General features: G+C 35.9%; 1 protein-coding gene across 11 annotated transcripts in view; it reads right to left on the reverse strand.

Annotated features, from left to right (window-relative positions):
* Nucleotides 1-22,168, reverse strand: part of MRTFB (myocardin related transcription factor B) — a 195,808-nt gene that overhangs the window by 107,770 nt on the left and 65,870 nt on the right. For 6 of the 11 annotated variants that reach the window (XM_054454925.2, XM_054454922.2, XM_054454923.2 and 3 more), the window contains one exon: nucleotides 16,960-17,176. In XM_054454925.2, coding sequence (XP_054310900.2) covers nucleotides 16,960-17,113 — 154 coding nt within the window. In that variant the 5' untranslated portion in view covers nucleotides 17,114-17,176. Of the gene's footprint in view, nucleotides 1-4,399; nucleotides 8,356-8,911; nucleotides 8,975-16,959; nucleotides 17,177-22,168 lie in introns of those variants that run through there. The other 5 variants (XM_054454931.2, XM_054454929.2, XM_054454930.2 and 2 more) reach the window with 1 other exon arrangement.

The following is a 22,168-nucleotide window of genomic DNA, read 5'->3' on the forward strand; positions in this document are numbered from 1 at the left end:
CTACTAGAGATTCCCATCTGTTCCCTGTCTCCTAACTCCCATGCTGGCTTCTCAGCAACTGTGAGACAGGCACACAATAGCTCATGTGGGCAGTAAGGGGTGGCCCTGTGAACCAAGGAGGGAACCTTAAACCACTAGGCCCAAGGCTAAAAAGTAGGGAGTACGAACTTTGGGGAGCCAGACCACAGAGATTTTGATCAGTTTATGTTTCCATGATTATGCTGATATGTACTTTTGAGTGGTATTATCAGATAATCTCAGTGATATTCTATCTTATTTCTATTCTACCACTCAAAACTCTTTATCAACCTAAATTCTTCTTTAAAGCTCTGGTGTTCAATAAAGAATGAGAATCTACGACATGTTGTGAAGATTTGACTGGACAATTAGCTCTAAGTAGAATCCTCCCAATATCACTCCCAATATCACTCCCAATATCACTCTGATATTCCCTATTATATGACATTTGTTTAAAAAAGATTTTTACCTTCATTCATATAAAAGTACTATGTGCACATTATGAAAAATGCAAACTATAGAAAAGAGATGAGAATAGTTTATAAGCACGTAAATTTCCAAAATAATTTGATATATTTCATTCCAAGACCTTTTCCTTTGCATGGGGGAGTGGGGAGTGGTTGATGGGAGGAACCCATGATGGAAGGGTGTGAAAAGGATGGTTAGCTGCACCCATGATAGATCTATTATTCCTTGCTTTCTTTCTTACTATAACCTAGATTATCCTGACAAGAAAGTTCCCATTTAATATACATGTGAGAAGGAAAATACAGTCTTTAGTTGTCTCTTTTAAAGGCTGAATCTTTTGCCAAGTTGAATCAAATTCAAATACTGAGGAAAAGAGAATATTTTAAAATTTCAATATTTCTATAAGAGAAAATAATATACAATCAATTATTTATTAATGAACAATGGATTCTGCCAACCAGTGAAACCTTTCCTCCTTGAGGCTTCAAATTTAAAAAAAGACGTGACTTCTTGAACCAATGGAATGACCATGCCATTATCTCCAAGCAATCCCAGAGGCCCTAGCATGGTATCTTCTATGACAGTCTTGCAGACCATTCTGTATCAACAGCAAAACTGAAAAGCTACTTGCCATGAGAACCAACCATAACTATTAGCCTGGTCTTTAACCAACAATTTAATTTCATTCATCCAATGATCAAAAAGCAGAGCAACTTGGTACTTTCAGTAAGGTCTGAGCGTTTGGGTGGGTCCAAAAATAAACTGATATTGCTACTGTAGTCCTAGTCAGAAAGTTCATCCATATGTACTGAGAGGAAGCATGTGTCACAGGAAAAGCAAAGGTCCTACGTGAAAATCCCAATTCCAGACTCTCGTTTTCCAGCCATGATGGAATAACAATCATTGGACTTAACTTCCTGCCATAAGAAACTAGAAAACTGGGCAAAATACATGAAACAATTGCTTTCACGCATTGGGAAACAGGTAATGCAGGGCTGTGGCCCCTGAGAGAAGGGAAACAAATGAGATGAGCCCATAACTGCCCTATCTTTCTGCCTGGAGGCAATTTCTAGACTGTGGGTAACAGGAGGGAGAAGTCACACAGGAGCTTGTTAGGCTTGCTGAACTGAGGAGACAGAGATGAGAGGAGAGCTTAAGCAGGCTAAGGCAGCTGAAGTTTCAGGGAAGATTTGTGAGAAACAGGATCTATGCTGAAAGAGTTCCAGAAACCTGCCTAATGGTGCCCTGGAGTCTTTGCTGAGTGCTAAGCTGTATGTACACAGAGTAAAATTTCACAAGTTTGGGCAAGAAATGACCAGGGACTATAAGCTAAATACTTCCCAAAGTGCATACAAGGTCGGGAAATGTTCGAACTCCAACCAGCCTGAGTGAAATGTCCTCCCTGGGGCACTTAGCAGGGCATGCAGAAGAGACACCTTTAAGGGGGGTCTCCCTGGCACGAATGCTACCCTAGATCTTTCCTAAAAAATTTAAGAAAGGCCTTGAAGGTGATCCAAAAGTTACTTAGCTGCTTACCAAACCAAAGCCCAACTTTCTTTAACTGAAGACAACAAAAACAAATTCCACTCAGTAATGCAACATTCACAAAATGATATCCAATGAAAAATTACTATACTACTTACACCAGGAAGCAGGAAAATGCAACTCTTAAATAGGAGGAAAATTCATCAATAAAAACAGACCCAGAATGACAAAAATAAATGAAACTATTAACAGCTACTATAACTATATACAAGTATTTAAAAGAAAACAAAAATATAACATGGAGAAACATGGACAGTAAAAAAAGAACACAATAAAACTTCTAAAGGTAAAAGGAAAATAATAAACTTTTATTGGGTGGGATTAGCAGCATATTAGATATGCATTTTAAAAGATCAGGGAATACTTGAAAAAAAGAGGTATATCTAATAAGGCACTGTAAAATAAAAATAAAGTAAAATGGGAAAAAATTAAACAAGGTAAGACAAGAAGAATGAAGTGAGACAGAACACATAAGACAAAAAAATATATATACATAGAGCAAGATGATGGATGATAGATTTGAACTCAATTGTGATGGGCAGCCTTTAGGGTAGTCCCAGGGATCCCTGCCTCCTAGTATTCATGGCCTTGTATAATCCTCTCCCTTTGAGTAATTTGCTTCTAATCAATCGAATATGGTTAAGTTTAAGGAATGTTACAAAAGATTATCACTCTGTCTTGCCAGAAGACTTCTCTCTTACTGGCTTTCATAAAGAAAACTGTCATGTCAGAGAGACCCAGGTGGCCTCCAGCCAATGGTCAGCAAGGAACTCAGGCTCTGAGTCCAACAGTCCTAAAAGAACTGAATCTTGCTAAAAGCAATGTAAGTAAGCTTGGACATGAACCCTTCCCTAGTTGAACCTTCAGATGAAACTCTGGCCTTGGCTGACACTCTGATTAGAGACTCCTGAGAGCCTCTGAGGCAGAGGTACTCAGCTAAGACATGCCTGAATTCCTGACCCACAGAAGCTGTGGGATAATAAATGCATGCTGCGTTTGGCTGTTATGGTTTAAAGAAATTTACTACAAAGCAATAGATAACTATTACACCACATATACCAATAATTACCTTAAATGTAAATGATCTAAATATTGCAATTAAAATTGTAAGAGATTGTCAGACTACATTTTAAAAAGATTCGCGTCAGACTACATTTTAAAAAGATTCGGCTCTATGCTATCTATAAGAAATCCATTTTATTTTTAAAATTTCTTTTTTATTTCTACTTTAACAGCAAGCTTATCTTTAATATTTAAAAAATTTTTCAAAAACGGAGATGAGTCTCACTCTGTCACCAGGCTAGAGTGCAGTAGTGTGATCCTAGCTTACTGTAGCCTCAAACTCCTGGGCTCAAGCAATCCTCCCACCCCAGCCCCGCAAGTAGCAGGGACTACAGGCGTGTGTCATCATGCTTGGCTAATTTTTAAAATTTTTTTGTAGAGACAGGGTCTAGCTTTATTGCCCAGGCTGATCTTAAACTCCTGGGTTCAAATGATCTTCTCACCTTGGCCTCCCAAAGTGTTGAAATTACAGACATGAGCCACAATGTCCAACCAGAAACTCACTTTAAATATAAAGATACAGATGGGTTAAAGGTAAAAGCATGAGAAAAAGATATTTCATGTAGTTGTAAGCACATGATACTTAGAGGGGCTATTAATATAAAACAGAGTAGACTTTAGGAGAAATAATCCATGTTGGTGGTTGGAGTTTTCAACATTACTCTCTAATTGGTAGAACAAATAAAAAGAAAATCAATAAAGGTATAGAAGACTTGAACAACTTTATTAATCAACTGAACCTAATTGACATTTATATAACCCTCAAAGGTACATGAAACATTTGGGGTCATTTAAGAAATATATATATTTTCATGAGAGAATTTATGTTAAATAGTTTCAGTGTAATAACACCACTGGACTCTGACAGTTATAATTTAAGACTAAGTTCTTGAATTTCTTCAAATTAAAATTTTTTTAGTCCTAACTTGATATGAGTTTAAATTCCATTATCTAGAAAATCCTTCAAATTATAATATTTGGGTATTCAAATAAAATCTTCAGCTTTTTGAAGGTGCAAGCATTTTCCTTCTCTTGAGGGTTCAGAAAGCGCTGAGCAATCCAAACAGCCACATGATTTCTATGCACAAACAAGTACAAAAGTATGCAACCAGAGGTTTCATTGGTTCAGCAAATTGTTATTTAACCAAATTTCATTTCTTTGAAAAAGATGAAGAGACTAACAAATATAGAGAGATAAAAAAGTTGTTAGAAAACATACTAGAAAAGTAATACTTTTTCATATTAAGATCATGTCTAGTTAAATATCCCTGTCATTCTTGGCTTGAGAGAAACAGTAACACACACATTTATCTTTTTCAGCATACACATTTTATTTATATTTTAAACATCAATCAAGAGCCACACAATTCTCTAGTACAGTCAATAACTCAATAACTAATTTTGACCAATTAAGCAATTTATTATTTCACTTTCATTTCCTTTCTTTTTTTTCCACTAAGGAGACCTAAAATATGCTAGGTTTACGACAGGTTATTAGAATATGATAACATGAATTTTATTTTTAGTACTAATTTTGTGAAGCTTGGTTGAAAGCATCATAAATCAATTTACTTGCCTGTGTCCCATTTTTAAACTCATTCCCAAAATATATTACATTCCTACAACAGAATCAGATATCAAATCTTAAGAAATTTTTGATTGTATAGGACTTTTATTTAGCAGTTAAAACTCTGTTAATTCAGTTAAAGAATTCATTTAAAGGATTAAAAAGAAACACACGAAGAAGGAAACAAACCATACAAAAATTCCCCAACAAATCTGGTCCTCCCAATGTGGAATGCCGTTCACCCTAGAATTTCATACATGCCACTCACAGACTTCAGATGAGACCACCATGAGGCTGTTAGCAGTTAAGGACAACTACAAGCCAAATAAATCCTAATTACCCATTTCCTTAAGTTCTCCAGGCTCCAAATCTCTTGGGTTCTGCCCTTCTCATTTATTTTTAGCATTATATTCTTTTTAAAAAAAGAAATGCATAAAAATACACAATAAAATATTTTAAGAGGATCCAGATTAATTGAAAAACAACTTATAGATCCACCCCCTCTAGTGACCTTACAGCATCATCTAAACAGCTGCCATTACACCAAGATTTCATAGAAGAATACTCTACGACGCTGGAACTGTTTCTGTTTCACATATTCTAAAGGTCATTGTAAAACATATGATATATGTATATCATATGTATATATTTATATATATGCATAAACATATTTTTAACATACTTGTTTATACAAAGATAATTTCTGAATTTATTCAATTTCTTTGTTAAATGATTGGGTTTATAATGAAAAAAAACTTAATTTAGAGATGTGATTATGACATAGATTTCCTGGAATCAAAAAGAAAAAGAACTTAGAAGACAACTCAGAACACAAAATCTCTTTAAACATTACAAATAACTGTTTTATTACTTCAAAATACCAAAAGTCTTCTGTATAGTACTTATCATATATATCAAATGACTTTTAAAAGAGTCTCAGCAACCATATCTACTATCTTAATCTCTTCAGAACAAGCACATAAGGAGAAAATTCTATAAATCAGTCCTCGATGACAGAGGGTTTGTTTAGGAGTTTACCAAATGGAACAACCCTGCTGGAATTCCTTCAAGTAGCCTGTGAAAATGTCAGAATGGAGTCTGTTTTGGAGGTCATAGTCCCTAGAGAGCTCTGAGTTTTGGCCTGTTTGTCTTTTCACATGCTTTAATATTTGAAAATCCTTTTTTGTAGACACTGACTGATGCCCAGAGAATGCTAGGATTGTGGGAACTGGCAGTACCAACAAGAGACGAACTTCATGGGAAATCAGTGCCCACTGCCTTTGCCCTCTCAGCACTCATCAGATAAGCTGCTCTTCAAATGTTATGAAGGTACATGGTGAGACATTAAGAAACTGAATGTCATTTTGCCTTTTTAAAAAAGAAATACTTGTAGAAAATGGGAGCAGAAGTTACTGGGACGACTGAAAGAAATGCTAAGTTATAAAACATCATGGTGAAAATTCTGAAAAACTACATTGACTTAGTATGAATTAAAACACAGTTGACCCTTGAACAACGTGACTTTGAACTTCATGGGTCCACATATATTTGGATTTATTTCAATAAATGTGTTGCAAAATTTTTTGGAGATGTGTGAAAATTTCAAAAAGCTCAGATGAACCACATAGCCTAGAAATATCAAAAGAATTAAGAAAAAGTTAGGCATGTTGTGAATGTATAAAATACATGTGGAAACTAGTCTATTTTTATCATTTACTACCATAAAATATACACAAATCTATTATAAAAAGTTAAAATTTACCAAAACTTACATACACATACAGGCCATACGTGGCACCATTTATAGTTGAGCAATGTAAATGAACATAAATCAACTGTAGTGGATATTGTACTACTGTGACAATTTTGCAGTCACCTCCTGTTGCTATCATGGTGAAGCTCAAGAGCTGCGAGTACTGCTTAAAACACCAAGTGATGCTCATCATCTCCGCGTGAGCAGTTGTCTCTCCAGGAAATTGCACATCGAAGTAAAAAGTAATCTCTTGACGTTCTCACATATTTTTCATCATGTTTAGTGCAGTACCTTAAACTGTGCATAATGAGACTCCTACGAAGTGCCACTAGTGATTCTGGAGGTGCTCCCAAGAAGCAGAAAAAAGTCATGACATTAGAAGAAAAAGTTGAATTGCTTGATATGTACCATAGATTGAGATCTGCAACTGCGGTTGCCCACCATTTCAGACAGATGATTCATTTTATAAACAGACTGTGTAAACTTCCAGTATTAATACAGTAAAATACTGTAGATATGTGTTCCTCATAATTTCCTTTATTTTATTTCTTATGACGAGGTCTTGCTATATATTGTCCAAGCTGGTCTTGAACTCCAGGCTCAAGAGATCTTCCTGAATAGCTGGCACTACAGGAGTTAGCCACTGAACCCAGCTCCTTATGATTTTTCTTAATAACATTTTCTTGTCTCCAGCTTACTTTATTCTAAGAATACAGTACATAACGCATATAACATATATGATATGTGTTAATCAACTGTTTATAAGGAAGACTGCCAGTCAACAGCAGGCTATCAGGAGATAGGTTTTGAGGGAGCCAAAAGTTATACGTGTATTTTTTACTGCACGGGGGTCGGTGCCCCAACCCCTACATTGTCCAAGGGTTAACGATACTGCATTCTCAAAATATACATACTAATAAAGTGCTAATTATGTGCTTGCACTATTCTCTATACTTGATTTAGATTACTTGATCTAACCCTCATAGCACTCTTATGAAACAAATACTAGTGTGATCCCCACTTTGCAGATAAGGACACTGAGGCAAAGGGAAGGTAACTAATTGGTCCAAATTCACATAGCTAGTAATGGTGTGGCTAAGATCTAGGCTTAGGGTGGCTCCAAAGTTGGTGCCTCCATCATGGTATTCTCACATCAGGCATGCAAGACTGGTTAATTAAAACATGTACTGAGAGCCTAAGATGTGCCATATGTGTGCTAGTCACTTTAGATGCTTTATTTCATTCAATCTTCCCAACAATCTAGGAGAAATATGTAAGATTATTCCAACCACGGCTTTGAGGGGCCTGCCACCACACATTTAGTGCAACAGAGCAGGCTCTTGCTAGGCTTAACTCTACAGCCCTCCTTCTTTAAAACTAGGTTCTTCTTTTTCAGTTATCCACAAGAATCATCTGCAATCATTTTTCTGTATACAGTCAGGGAAATGTCTTTTAAAGATCTTTGTGTAACAAGTTTATGAGAATATACTACATCATGAACTTTCAACATTGTACTAGAGGCTTAAAAATCCAGGAATTATTTTAGAGTAAGAGGCACAATGATCATTCAATAAATGTTTGCTAACAATAATTTTAAAAAGTATCATTTCCATTCTTGAAATATCAATTTTTTCATACTTTGGGAGAGCGGAGTATTCTGATACAGCAAACTTTTCCTTCCTATAATACGTGGCAGTGGTTTGATCAAGCAGTCCAAGCAACATTCTTCTTAACTGCTATGTCAGGATCAAGGCTTCTGTCAAAGAGGGTCTTCTCTATTTTGTAGCTATGAATCGCAAATCTGCAGAGAGTGCTGACCAACTGTAACACTTGTCAGTTTTTAAACTTAGACTATGAGAACCAAAGGCAAGCCGTGAATCAGACTTTTTGCTTTTCTTGTTATGTCTTCATTAAACGCAGAGGCCATATATCAAAAATTTAACTGGTGAAATAGACACCCAACGATTAGCATTTTCTTAATGAAAACGACAACACAAATACCATAAAAATATGAATTTGGGCTTTAAAAAGAGCTGAAAATTATCTTTTAGCTGACAGTTTGATGCTATCATAAAAATCTTAACACATACCTGCCAACCCTTAAAAACCATCAATAGAAACTACATATTCTAAATCAGACACATTATATTTGAGAATAACAAACAAGTCAATTACTCTCTTCTTTAAATATGGCAGGAAAGTCTGACTAATTGAGAGAGCTGGCAAGTATGTTTACTAATACAGCTGTGAGGTCTGTATTAAACAGCAACACGACTAATTTGTATCTAAGGAAAACTCCATTGGTTAGTTGAGATGGAAGTTATCTTCCATTCTTTCTGTTTCTGCTGCCCAATGAATAGCACATGGCAAACATGACAATGAGATATAAGAACACATGATGTAATGAGGAAGGGCCGCCAGGGAGACACATGGGCTGGAGGCTGCTGTACAGATGTCATAATGGGCAAGCTGTGACACAGAGAGAGCCTTAGACTTACCCATGCTCACAGACTGAGTCAGCAGAGGAGACTGAAGTCCTGACTCCCAAAAGACTACATTTCCTGTCAATAATAGTGAGGGCAGTCGGTGAGGGCAGGAGAGCCAACGTACGGATTAATGTAAAGGAGTCAGAAAAACATGATATTTGCTAATTAGTCTAGGTAATTATTAATTACAAGCCAAAGAGAAAATTCCAACACGTTACTTTAACATATCAGTCTTACTGTTTTCTGTCACAAGAGTACTTTATTATTGATGTCTTAAAATATAAGCTAAGTAACGGAGAAAAATTGTCATGGATCACTTTTTTCCAGTACATTCCGTGTATTTATTAGGCTCTTTTATAGGTATGGTAGAGAACAGGTGCCCAAAACTATCTTTTCTCTTTTTTAGCTACAAGAGGTCCTTGTGATTGAGTTACGTGGCAGACATACGTAAACGGAGCCCCACTTTAATTTTCCTAAGTCTCTCAGCCCAGCAGAGGAACTAATTATAAACTAATTACTTAATTCCACAAAGTCTTGTGAGGTCTAAGTAGCTAGGAGGTTACAGTTGAGTCATACTTATTAAACTAATCATTTATATTATGTATATTATCTTTCATAATTGCTTTCTGAGGAAAAGCAAGGACTATTTCTTAATAAATTTGTTTTAGTTTATTCACTGGTCCAATGTGTAATATAAATGACATGGTGGGCTCTACTTTTATGAAAATTATCTCAATCTATATAGAAATAATGTACTTCTGTGACTTCAGTAACTATAGAAAAGTCGTCTAAAATGTTACGTAAACATAAAACAAGTAAACAAGTTTAAGATGATGTGGTCTCATCATCGGTTTAAACTGCTCATTACTATTATGTTTTAAATCTTACTGTTAATAAATGTGTTAATTGTGATGCCCCAAAGGTATTTCAACAAGAGGACACAATTTAAAGACTAAATAAATTACTCAAAATGAGCTTCAGGGGTGCTGTAATGGGGTCCATGATCTTGCTGATGCACAAAGCTTCATCCACCCCCTTATTGATAACTAAAGCAAGCCCATGTTAGCATTCTGATGCTGCTACTCCAGCAGGAGATCAAACTCACTGCCAGCTACAAATGGGAGAAGGTAAAGTCACACACAGCCCCCTCCCTTGCTCTGAACACACTGCATGGGTGTGTTCTGCAATGCACTGAAGCAAACAAAATCCTCAGTAACAACAAAAACTGTCTAAATAAGACACTCAGAGTAGAAAAATAGAAGGCAGACAGGGTTACAGGTGCTTATTTACAATGTGAATCAAAACATACTAATAGGAGACATCATAAAGGTTATTATGAAAGAGAATACCTCACCCTTAAGGTACTTACAAGGCTTCTTTTTCATTTTGAAGGGTTCAAGAGATTTTCACAAACAAAAAGAGTATGAGAGCTGCCACAATTAAGAATTTCATTTGCAGTTGTCGGGAGGCTTACAGCTTGCTTTTAAAACTATAATTGTGTTTACTATAAATCCCAAAGCCCAATTTTTAAAAATATTAATTTAAAACAACTAAGGAAAATTATATTCACAGAGCATATACTTCTTTTCTCAGTGTAAGTACTCTAACTCCTGAAAGCAAGAAAACAAGCTACTATCAGAATGTTTATTGATGTCCTTGAGAATTACATGAAACACTCCAGATCCTAAATATGTTAACACCAAAGCCAACGACAAGATTTTAGAGAAATTTATTCATTTCTAATACTTCCAGTTATAGAAAGGGAAAGCAAGAATTCCACAGCTCTGTCTTGGCTGTTGAGCAACTATTTGTTTCCTGCTCGTTTATGACACTATGACAACTTTCTGTCTGGCTATCTGCTCCAGAGAAAAGTAAAAATTTCCTCTCTCTCCCTCACCAATCTCCATTCATTCATTATACCAGCTTACCTATGGCCTCAAGAACCCAGTTTTGCCCAAGACAAATGCTCAATGCCATTGTGTATTTCCAGATACTTGGAATGACAGTAAGCCTAGCAGGTTAATGAGAAGCAGGGAAATGCTTTCAAAGCGAAACCCCCAAAAAAGGCCAGCTCTAAATATATGCCATTCATTTTCTATGGTGTGAGGCAAGCAGTTTTCTTTGGCTGGGTTCCATGGCTAGGCAAAGTTCACCTGACTGTTTGCAAATATGTTAATACATGTATTGAAACCAAAGCAAAGAGCCATCTTGTGTTCTCCTGTGTGCAGCAAACTTCTGAATAAATTATTTTCTCTCTAGTAAGTGATCATTTCAAGAACTGAAAAACAGATTATCTAAAATTATTCCGTATGATAAATTTAATGGATGGAAAATCTTAGAAGAAAAGATTTCAAGATGGGACTATAAGCTCAAAACCCTAACAACTGCAGTAACGTTGTAATACCGAAGCTTAAAATAAGAACGGCAAATGTCATTCCTCTTTATTGAGGCCTAAAACACACTGACTACTTCATAGTGAACAGAGTTTGAAAAAGCCTTTTAGTTCAGGAAGAGGGAGGTAGATGATACTGATTTTACAAAAGTCTAGATCAGCTGGCCTGTGCTATTTCTGTGACCATGTCAACATGACTGCTCCTCACCTTAAAAGTACCTGGACTCAAGACATACCATAAAGTATTAAAATACCAAACAGTTTTTAAAAATGAAAATCTATATTAACTTCTCTGCTTACTCTGTAATAATACTGGCAATGACTTAAAACCTTAAATTCACCAGCCAGCATCCCTGAGGGTTGCTCTGCCTGTCAGCTTACCAGTCTTGCACACGACCTCAGGAAGGAACAGCTTCTCCCGCAGGGTCCCCTCAGAGTGTAGGCACAGGCAAAGGGCTGCAGCTCTTTCAGTGATGTTGTTTCTACCCACTTTGTCTTTCCTTGTTGAGCTTTTCCAATTTAAACACTAAAGTCCTATTCCTTTGACTGGTTTCCTTTTTATTCCCAGTCTGCTCATGTGAAGGAATGCAAATCGTGAGAAAGATGGATCTAACGTGTATTTAAAATGTTAAAATGAAGCTCAATCCCCTGTATATGCATTGTTTTAGTAAAGGTAGATTATGCATGTGTTTCTGCATATCCATTTTCCTTCATTAAGGCCTCACTTGTTAGGAAAAGTTAATTGCCTAAATATGGCTGCTTTACTTTGAGGTACTATTTTGGTCACATTCAAGGGTAAAGGAAAATCCCAGTTTCTCTTTACTAAGTATCTCCCCTATGTGCTCCAGTAGTGGGAATATCCTGCCGCTCCACTACCATAAGTAACAGAAATATGAATGTAAAACAAGGGAAGATCCTGGAATCATTAAACGTCAACTTCATTTTCCTTGTAAAGTGTATTTATAAACTATTATATATTACCCTTTTAGACACTAATCCCAAACTGAAATATCTCCATTTTTCCCTCAACAGAAAATAATTCTAATAAGTGAAATTCAAATGTTTAGGAATAACAATAAAACACAATCACCAAAAAAATCTGAACTTATTTATTTCATAATATTTAAACAGTACTTTGTATTGATTAATTTTGATGCCAACACCTGCATTTTGTATGACTTAAACACTGCATTAAGAAGACCTAAAAAATGAACAACATGCCTGAAAAAAATCATTAAAGTAAGAATGTTAGGGTCCTTTCATCTATATATTACTTGATGTGAATATACTCTGCTCACATAACTGTCAAAAACTTACATTTAAAAAAATTTTAATACATTTGCTTTTATTTTGAAACTGACAGAAATTATATATATATATACGTATATATACACATATATACGTATATGTATATATATATTCATATATGTGTATATATACGTATATATATATGTTTTTTTTTTGAGACAGAGTCTTGCTCTGTCACCCAGGATGGAGTGCAGTGGTGCAATCTTGACTCACTGCAAGCTCCGCCTCCTGGGTTCATGCCATTCTCCTGCCTCAGCCTCCGGAGTAGCTGGGACTACAGGCACCTGCCACCATGCCCGGCTAATTTTTTGTATTTTTAGTAGAGATGGGGTTTCACTGTGTTAGCCAGGATGGTCTCAATCTCCTGACCTTGTGATCTGCCTGCCTCGGCCTCCCAAAGTGCTGGGATTACAGGCTTGAGCCACTGCGCCCAGCAAAAATTATATATATTTATCATGTACTTTTTTTTGAAATATGTATGCACTGTGGAATTGCTCAATTGAATTAACACATCATTATTTCAAATGTTTACTATTTTTTTCGTGGTGACAACACTTAAAATCTACTATCTTAGCAATTTTCAATACAATACATTGTTATTAACCTTGGCTACCATGTTGTGCAATAGATCTCTTGAACTTATTCCTCCCATCTAACTGAAATTTGTATCCTTTGAGCAGCATTTCCCCAAAAACCTAGATTTCTGACAGCCAAATAAGGATGCCTTTTATGCCTTGGAATGTATATGCAAATTAGGTTAATATATCATGAGCCTGAAATTATATGTCTGAATATAAAATAAGGCTTCTATAATAACTTCCTGAAGTCATTTATTAGAAAAGAGGGAACAATCTCATAGTGGAGTCTTTGCACAGTTTCTCAGAATATGAGATGTTCTTTCATTTACTCCATATTGAACAAAAAAGGACTCTTGAAGAAAACACATTGGCTTAAAAACCAACTTCTTTTCAAGCTATTTTCAGGTTTACAGAAATATTTTAATCAGAATTAGAAAAAAAAAGGAAGAGAGAAAAAAATCAATACATTATTCCCAGTTAGAACCTTAAAATGCAAAGTGTTTGGTGTTGTTACAAAGTAGCCTTTTAAAAACTGCTTTTTAAAAAGTAGTCAAATATTATTCTCTCAGAAAGAACACTAGTAACAGTTAATTCTGGGAAAGTAACTGTGCAGGTAAGGGACAAGATTGGGAGGGTAACCTCCTTTTCACTAGGTAATCATAACATTTTAAACCACATGAATACATTATCTGCTTAAAAAAAGGCAAAATTCTAAAACAGAAACTAGACCCCATAAAATGTAACAACCAATGACAAATCAAACAAGTATTATGTTATAGAGATTGTGAGTATATAACTAAGACAATTAAAAAAAAAAACTGTTTTGTGAATGGTACTTGTGATTTAGACATGAAATTTTCAGTGCCGGCGGGAGGGATAGCATTTGGAGATATATCTAATGTTAAATGATGAGTTACTGGGTGCAGCACACCAACATGGCACAGGTATACATATGTAACTAACCTGCACGTTGTGCACATGTACCCTAAAACTTAAAGTATTAAAAAAAAAAAAAAAAGAATCAGTACTACCAAATATGGATTTATTCAAAGATACCGGGAAGATTCTTTGTGTCTAAAACACGCACCTCCATCCTTCAGAGGCCTGGATTTCCAAAATTATGCCCTATCTTCTCATAAGCTAAATAATTATTTTGTCTCCTACAAAATATCAAACATCTTTTGAAGAAAACGTATTAAACCCAATTGGTCAATAATAACATTGTGGTTAAGTTTTAAATTATTTTCTGTGTGGTATTTTGACTGTTACTAAACAAAGACAATATTAAAAAATGCATCTCTCTTGTCCCTTGTACATATTAAGTGCTTAATAAATGTTTGCCTAATGAAAAAAAAAAAAAAGAAATGTTCAGTGCCAAATCATGCACATGTTACAAAGCTGCTGTAACTCAAACCAAAGAGACAGAAATGAAGATGCACCCTGGAAATTAGTGCTAGATGGATGATGCACAGGGGTTCTACTACTGATAAAAACACTGACCACAAAGATTCACATATAGACTTTGAGTAGGATGGTTTTATGAACAATGAGAGTGGTTAAAGCAATCCTTCTACATTATTGCAATGCTTCATAAAATGTAACTACATTAATAAATTAAAATTTTTACCATTTAATCTATTTCCTTAAAAGTTTATAAGGGGAGACTGCTCTATATTTGGGCTTGCCACCTTATATTCTGGCATACATATTAACTTTTGCTGTAAATGACCATAAAGGATAAAGTCTCCTCACTCTTCCCTCCCCATTACAGAAGACCCATTATTGTGCACAACTGTGTGTTCTGATTTTGTAACAGTTCAACTCTTATTTTCTTTTAGGGTAATAATTTGGACATTATACTGGTCCAAGTGTACTGTGTAAATCTGATCACACTTAGTCATGTTTCAGTAAATGTGGCTATATTCTCTCAGCTACTGTCTAAGGTAAATGTGGGTTCTTAAAAGACGGAAGGTTTAACCTGGGCGCGGTGGCTCACGCCTGCAATCCTAGCACTTTGGGAGGCCGAGGCAGGTGGATCACGAGGTCAGGAGATTAAAACCATTCTGGCTAACACAGTGAAATCCCGTATCTCTACTAAAAATACAAAAAATTAGCTGGGCGTGGTGGCAGACGCCTGTAGTCCCAGCTACTTGGGAGGCTGAGGCAGGAGAATGGTGTGAGCCCAGGAGGCGGAGCCTGCAGTGAGCCGAGATAGTGCCACTGCACTCCAGCCTGGGCAAGAGAGTGAGACTCCATCTCAAAAAAAAAAAAAAAAAGAAAGAAAGAAAAGATGGAAGGTTTAAAAGCCATCACCAGTGAGTTAACCACAGCATCCTGAAGGTTTGACAGCACCTAAGCTAAGATGTTGCTTTAAACCTATCAAAATTGGCCGGGTGCTGTGACTCAGGCCTGTAATCCCAGCACTTTGGGAGGCCGAGGCAGGTGGATCACAAGGTCAGAAGTTCGAGACCAGCCTGACCAACATGGTGAAACCCCCATCTCTACTAAAATACAAAAAATTAGCTGGGCATAGTGATGCGTGCCTGTAATCCCAGCTACTCAGGAGGCTGAGGCAGGAGAATCACTTGAACCTAAGAGGCGGAGATTGCAGTGACCAGAGATCACGCCACTGCACTCCAGCCTGGGTGACAGAGTGAGACTCTGTCTCAAAAAAAAAAAAAAAAAAACAAAAAAAAAAACCTATCAAAATGGTCAAGGGCTGTGCGTAGCAACAAGATTCAGATACAAAGCAAAACACATTTTATTTGAAGGAGAACAAGTACATACCAAAGACATGTACTAAAGGCCTAAGAAGAGTGGTATATGTATGGTTTTTTTAATCCACTTTCCTAAATAAGGTAAGTCTAATAAGTAGGAGGACTGGAAAACACTCAGGACCCAGGAAAATAAGTGACAAGGTACATAATGAGGTACTCCGTAGGGAAAGCAGTTTTATTTCTTCTGGCTTTTAAAAAACTGAAATTTACAAATATACTTGTGAGTGTAGGACTCATCAGAACTGTGGAAGATACAGTAATTCCAGAAAAAAACCTTAATTCTGTTTTTTAATGTGCATGCTTAGAGTGGTTTGTAAATTTTAACATTACTTTGTTAGATTTTGTATCTTAAGTATTAAAAGTATATGTCATCTATCTCTATTTGTTTATGTTAAAAACTGACAGTATTGTGTCTTCTGGAGACTCTGGAGTATCTCTGTGAGCGATGAAAATTTCCTGAACAGATAATGAATAGAAAATATTCATTTTGTAGACAACGATGAGGCAGCCAAAGACTGAGAATATGACTATATCCAATACCCATTAATATAATAAATACTCAAATAAGAAGTTCCTGACTTCTTCTTAGTCATCACTGAGATAGCTTTGCCACTTCTGAAATTAAGGTGCAACACACTGGAGATGGAGAAAGTGGGAGGAGAATGTAGTCATATCCACAATCTATTTCCCTGGCATCAGCACAGGAACCTACTTTCCAATGCCATTCCAGCATGAAATCATCTGCTTGTGCTAAAATGGCTAAATCTAAAGTTTATTTCCAAAGGTAACGTCACTACCAAAGATACTTACTGGGAAAATAATGAAAGAACTGGATGGAAAGTGAAATTCTCCCTGTTATTAAAAACCATCCAGTATCTCTACAGAGTTCTCCTTCATGACAGACTGCTGAACTGACCAAAATATTACTACCAAACAGGAATAAACTGGGCTCCCAAAGAGGGGAAATCTGTAAATCAAAGATCCCACTGCACATGCTGAACTCACCATTTTTCCTTTCGTTCAGAGGGGGTAAGTTTTGACTGGACTGCAAGGAGAGTTCCTGGAATTCATGAGCCACAGCTTCACTCTGAGGACTTGGAGCAAGATGGGCTAAAGGTCCCGCTTCATCCTCGGTGTCTATCGCCCCTGTGTGATCCATTGTGTTCCAGCCACTGGCAACAGGGAGTGCAAGACGCCTCTTAAACGCGGCCTATTGAAGACACTGCCAAAATAAAGAATGTGTAAAGAGATGGTGCAGTTATGTTTCTCCAATTTGCACAAAAGTATTAAAACGGGAATCCTGGGTTCTAGTCCAGTTTTACTGCTGTATGGTCATACTAATCCATTTACCCTCTCTGGACCTCAGGTTCTTTATCTAACAGGAATAACATACTTCCCACCTAAAAACAAGCAATTGTAAGGTAAATAAAAGTTGAAATATATTTTGTATATTTTTTAATACCACAGATTAAAGAAAGTCATAGCCATTGGTGGCACTAAAGATTTAATGCATGCTAAAATGAAAAGACAGTCAACGAATGCTGATGAAAATAAAGAAGTAGTCTGGCTTGAAAATTCATCTCAAATCCTATATATCAAGCAAGTTTAAATTAGTCAACATTCACAGCAACCAGGAAGGTTTCAGACAATGACTTCTATCAGCCTGAGTCTCAGGGTGAGAATAACAGAAAACAGAACTTTCAGCTAACCCACAATGGACATACAGTTCATGACAGAGAAACAAACTTTTAAGTCACTGAAATTTGGGGTTGTTATCACAGTAAAACCTGGCTCATTCTGACTGATATGGAAATCAGCAACAGAAGTACCAAAGATACAACAAAAATTCTAAACATGTGACACTGGCTTAAGGACTACAAAGTTGACAGCAGAAAACTGTTACTGGAGGCTAGAAGGTTATGTTATGGCAGTCCATGTTATGGCAGTGGCAAAACATTCGATAAAATTCTTTGTTGTCTGCTCATTTAGTAGCATTTCATAGCACAGTGTGTTCATCCTTTCACCTACTGATGGACATGTGGGTTGCTTCCAGTTTTTGACTATTACAAATAAGGATGCTACAAATGCTCCCGTACAGGTATCTATATGGACACGTGCTTTCACTTCTCTTGGGTAAATACCAAATATTCAAATGGTAAATCCCAAGATTGTATTTACCCAAGAGAAGTAAAAGCATGTATCCATATAGATACTTGTACAGGAGTGAAATGGCTGGATCACATGGCAGCTCTATGTTTAAATTTTTAAGAAACTGACAAACTGTTTTCCTTTTTTTAAATTAAATTTTATTATTATTATACTTTAAGTTTTAGGGTACATGTGCACAATGTGCAGGTTAGTTACATATGTATACATGTGCCATGCTGGTGTGCTGCACCCATTAACTAGTCATTTAGCATTAGGTATATCTCCTAATGCTATCCCTTCCCCCTTCCCCCTCCCCCCACCCCACAACAGTCCCCAGAGTGTGATGTTCCCCTTCCTGTGTCCATGTGTTCTCATTGTTCAATTCCCACCTATGAGTGAGAATATGCAGTGTTTGGTTTTTTGTTCTTGCGATAGTTTACTGAGAATGATGATTTCCAATTTCATCCATGTCCCTACAAAGGACATGAACTCATCATTTTTTATGGCTGCATAGTATTCCATGGTGTATATGTGCCACATTTTCTTAGTCCAGTCTATCATTGTTGGACAGGCTCTGAAATTGTGGCAATAATCAATAGCTTACCAACCAAAAAGAGTCCAGGACCAGATGGATTCACAGCCGAATTCTACCAGAGGTACAAGGAGGAGCTGGTACCATTCCTTCTGAAATTATTCCAATCAATAGAAAAAGAGGGAATACTCCCTAACTCATTTTATGAGGCCAGCATCATCCTGATACCAAAGCCGGGCAGAGGCACAACCAAAAAAGAGAATTTTAGACCAGTATCCTTGATGAACATTGATGCAAAAATCCTCAATAAAATACTGGCAAACCGAATCCAGTAGGACATTAAAAAGCTTATCCACCATGATCAAGTGGGCTTCATCCCTGGGATGCAAGGCTGGTTCAATATACGCAAATCAACAAATGTAATCCAGCATATAAACAGAACCAAAGACAAAAACCACATGATTATCTCAATAGATGCAGAAAAGGCCTTTGACAAAATTCAACAACCCTTCATGCTAAAAACTCTCAATAAATTGGGTATTGATGGGACGTATCTCAAAATAATAAGAGCTATCTATGACAAACCCACAGCCAATATACTGAATGGGCAAAAACTGGAAGCATTCCCTTTGAAAACTGGCACAAGACAGGGATGCCCTCTCTCACCACTTCTATTCAACATAGTGTTGGAAGTTCTGGCCAGGGCAATGAGGCAGGAGAAGGAAATAAAGGGTATTCAATTAGGAAAAGAGGAAGTCAAATTGTCCCTGTTTGCAGATGACATGATTGTATACTTAGAAAACCCCATCGTCTCAGCCCAAAATCTCCTTAAGCTGATAAGCAACTTCAGCAAAGTCTCAGGATACAAAATCAATATACAAAAATCACAAGCATTCTTATACAACAATAACAGACAGCCAAATCATGAGTGAACTCCCATTCACAATTGCTTCAAAGAGAATAAAATACCTAGGAATCCAACTTACAAGGGACGTGAAGGACCTCTGCAAGGAGAACTACAAACCACTGCTCAATGAAATAAAAGAGGATACAAAGAAATGGAAGAACATTCCATGCTCATGGGTAGGACAAACTGTTTTCTAAAGTGGTTGTACCACTTTACATTCTTACCAGCAGGGTATGAGAATTCCAGTTGTTCCACATCCTCGGTACTTCATATGGTCAGTCTTTTCCATTTCAGTCACTTTAATGGGCAAGTAGTATCTCATTATGGTTTTAATTTGCATTTCCTGAGTGACTAATGATGCTGTGCATCTTTTAATTTGCCATCCCTATATCTTCTTTAGGTAAGTATCTGAGCAAATATTTCTTTTTTTAAATTAGGTGGTTTATTTTCTTATTATTGAGTTTTCAGAGTTTTAAAAATATATTTTGGATATAAGTGCTTTATCAGATATATGATTTACAAGTATTTTATCCCAGGCTATTTTGTATGTTCTTAATAGTGTTTTATGAAGAGTATTTTTAATTTGATGAAATCCACTAATGATCAATTTTTTTTTGTTTTATGGATCATGTTTTTGTTGCTGTAGCTAATAAATCTTTGATTAGCTCAAGGTAATAAAGATTACTTCCTGTTTTCTTCTAGATCTAGTTTTACGTTTTACATTTAAGTCTATGATCCATTTTGAGTTAATTTTTATTTATGTGGTGAAGTATGAATCAACTTTTTTTCAGGCTTTTCTTGGCATATGTATATCTGATTGTTCTATCATCATTTGTTCACAAGATTGTCTTTATTAAGTTGCCTTTGCATCTTTGCTGAAATTCAACTGAGTATGCATACATAGATCTATTACTTGACTTTCTATTTAGTTCCCAAAAACGAGCGAGCCGCAAAGTGGGGTGGGGGGCAGAGGTATGCACTGTGTTCCAAGTCTCTGGCTGATCTCTTAACTATACACATGCAGGGCAGACTCCATGCAGCCCAGCTAAGGCAAAAAGAACTGAACTGAGATCTCAGGTGCTGTCCACCAAAGAAAAGACAGCTTGCAAGAGTTCAGCAAACTTGACTGCCTGCTCTTAACAAAACACCACTCTTAAGAAGAAACCTAACAGAATCTGGAGTCTCTACAACTGTCAATCTGAACTATATATCCAATGGAAATATCCTTTAATACTGAAGGCAAAATTGTCACCAGCAGATCCACACTACAAGAAATTCTTTAAAAACTTACTTAGACTAAAGAGAAGTGATACCAGATAAAAACTTAGATTTCAGAAATGAAAAGCATCAGGAATAGTAAATGTGTAGATAAAAAAACTAAAGACTAGCTTTTCTTCTGAATTTCTATATTATTTCTATATATATTCTACATTATCATCATTCAAAGCAAAAATTATAACACCCTGTTGTGAGGTTTACACTACATGTAGATGTAATATACATGACAACTATAGCATAAAAGATGAAAGAGGGGTAAATATCTTCAGTGTCTTTACTTTCCCATACATCATAAGAAAACAGTGTAATTTTAACTTAAGTAGACTGAGAAGATCGTATGCAACTACTTAAAACAACTATTTAAAAAATACAAATAGTTTTAGCTAAAACATCGCATTCTTAAAAATACCCAATTAACCCAAAAGAAGGAAAAGATGAATAACTAAAAAGAGATGGGACAAGCAGAAAACAAATAGCAAAATAGACCTAAATCCAAACTTATCAATAATTACATTAAATGTAAATGGTCTCAACACTCTAATTAAAAGAGACAGAATAAATTTTTAAGTCTATAAATGTATGTATATAAGGGACATACTTTAAATATGAAGACACAAATAGGGTGGAAAATGGATAGAAAAAAGACAGGTCATGCAAACAGGAATTCCAAGAAGCCTGTGATGACAATATTAATATCAAATAAAGTAGACTTCAAAAAAGATGTTAAGTGAATCTGCATGTCAAATTACTTATTTCACTAAGGAATATTAAAATACAACTCCTAGGCTTTTTCAAAACTATGAATTTTCATTTCAAATTATTTATTCATACAAAATAAAATCTGTTTCACATCAAATTAATTCTAAGATACAAGTACCATAATGCCCTTATAACTGAAAGACGTACAAGCTCTGAACATCAGTGCTAATGATTTGGAAGATCCTTTAGGCATAGATTTTAAAAAATATTTTCATGCAGTATTACCTGTTCTTCATACTGAAGAATTTTTTCAACCTATTATGGCTTGACTTTATGCTCACCTTAAACTCCCACACATCCCTCCCAATTATGAAAATTATAAGCTAAGGAAATCTTTATAAAATGTAGCAAAGGCAAAGATTAAGTTTTCAAAAAATTTTAACTTAATATTCACGAACATTTTTCAGAGGGTATAGACTAAATCTACTCTGACATTTTGCAAGCTGTCACCTTAAGGTCTACTTAACTACTTGATGATTTTCTTCTGAAAATAAGATCCAATATCACACATAGAATTGACTACTCTCTGTATAGTAGTCAATAATTGAGACATTAAAGAAATGGCACTAGAACAGATTACCTCACTGGGC

Source organism: Pongo pygmaeus, chromosome 18, assembly GCF_028885625.2.
Source record: "Pongo pygmaeus isolate AG05252 chromosome 18, NHGRI_mPonPyg2-v2.0_pri, whole genome shotgun sequence".
Taxonomy (NCBI): domain Eukaryota; kingdom Metazoa; phylum Chordata; class Mammalia; order Primates; family Hominidae; genus Pongo; species Pongo pygmaeus.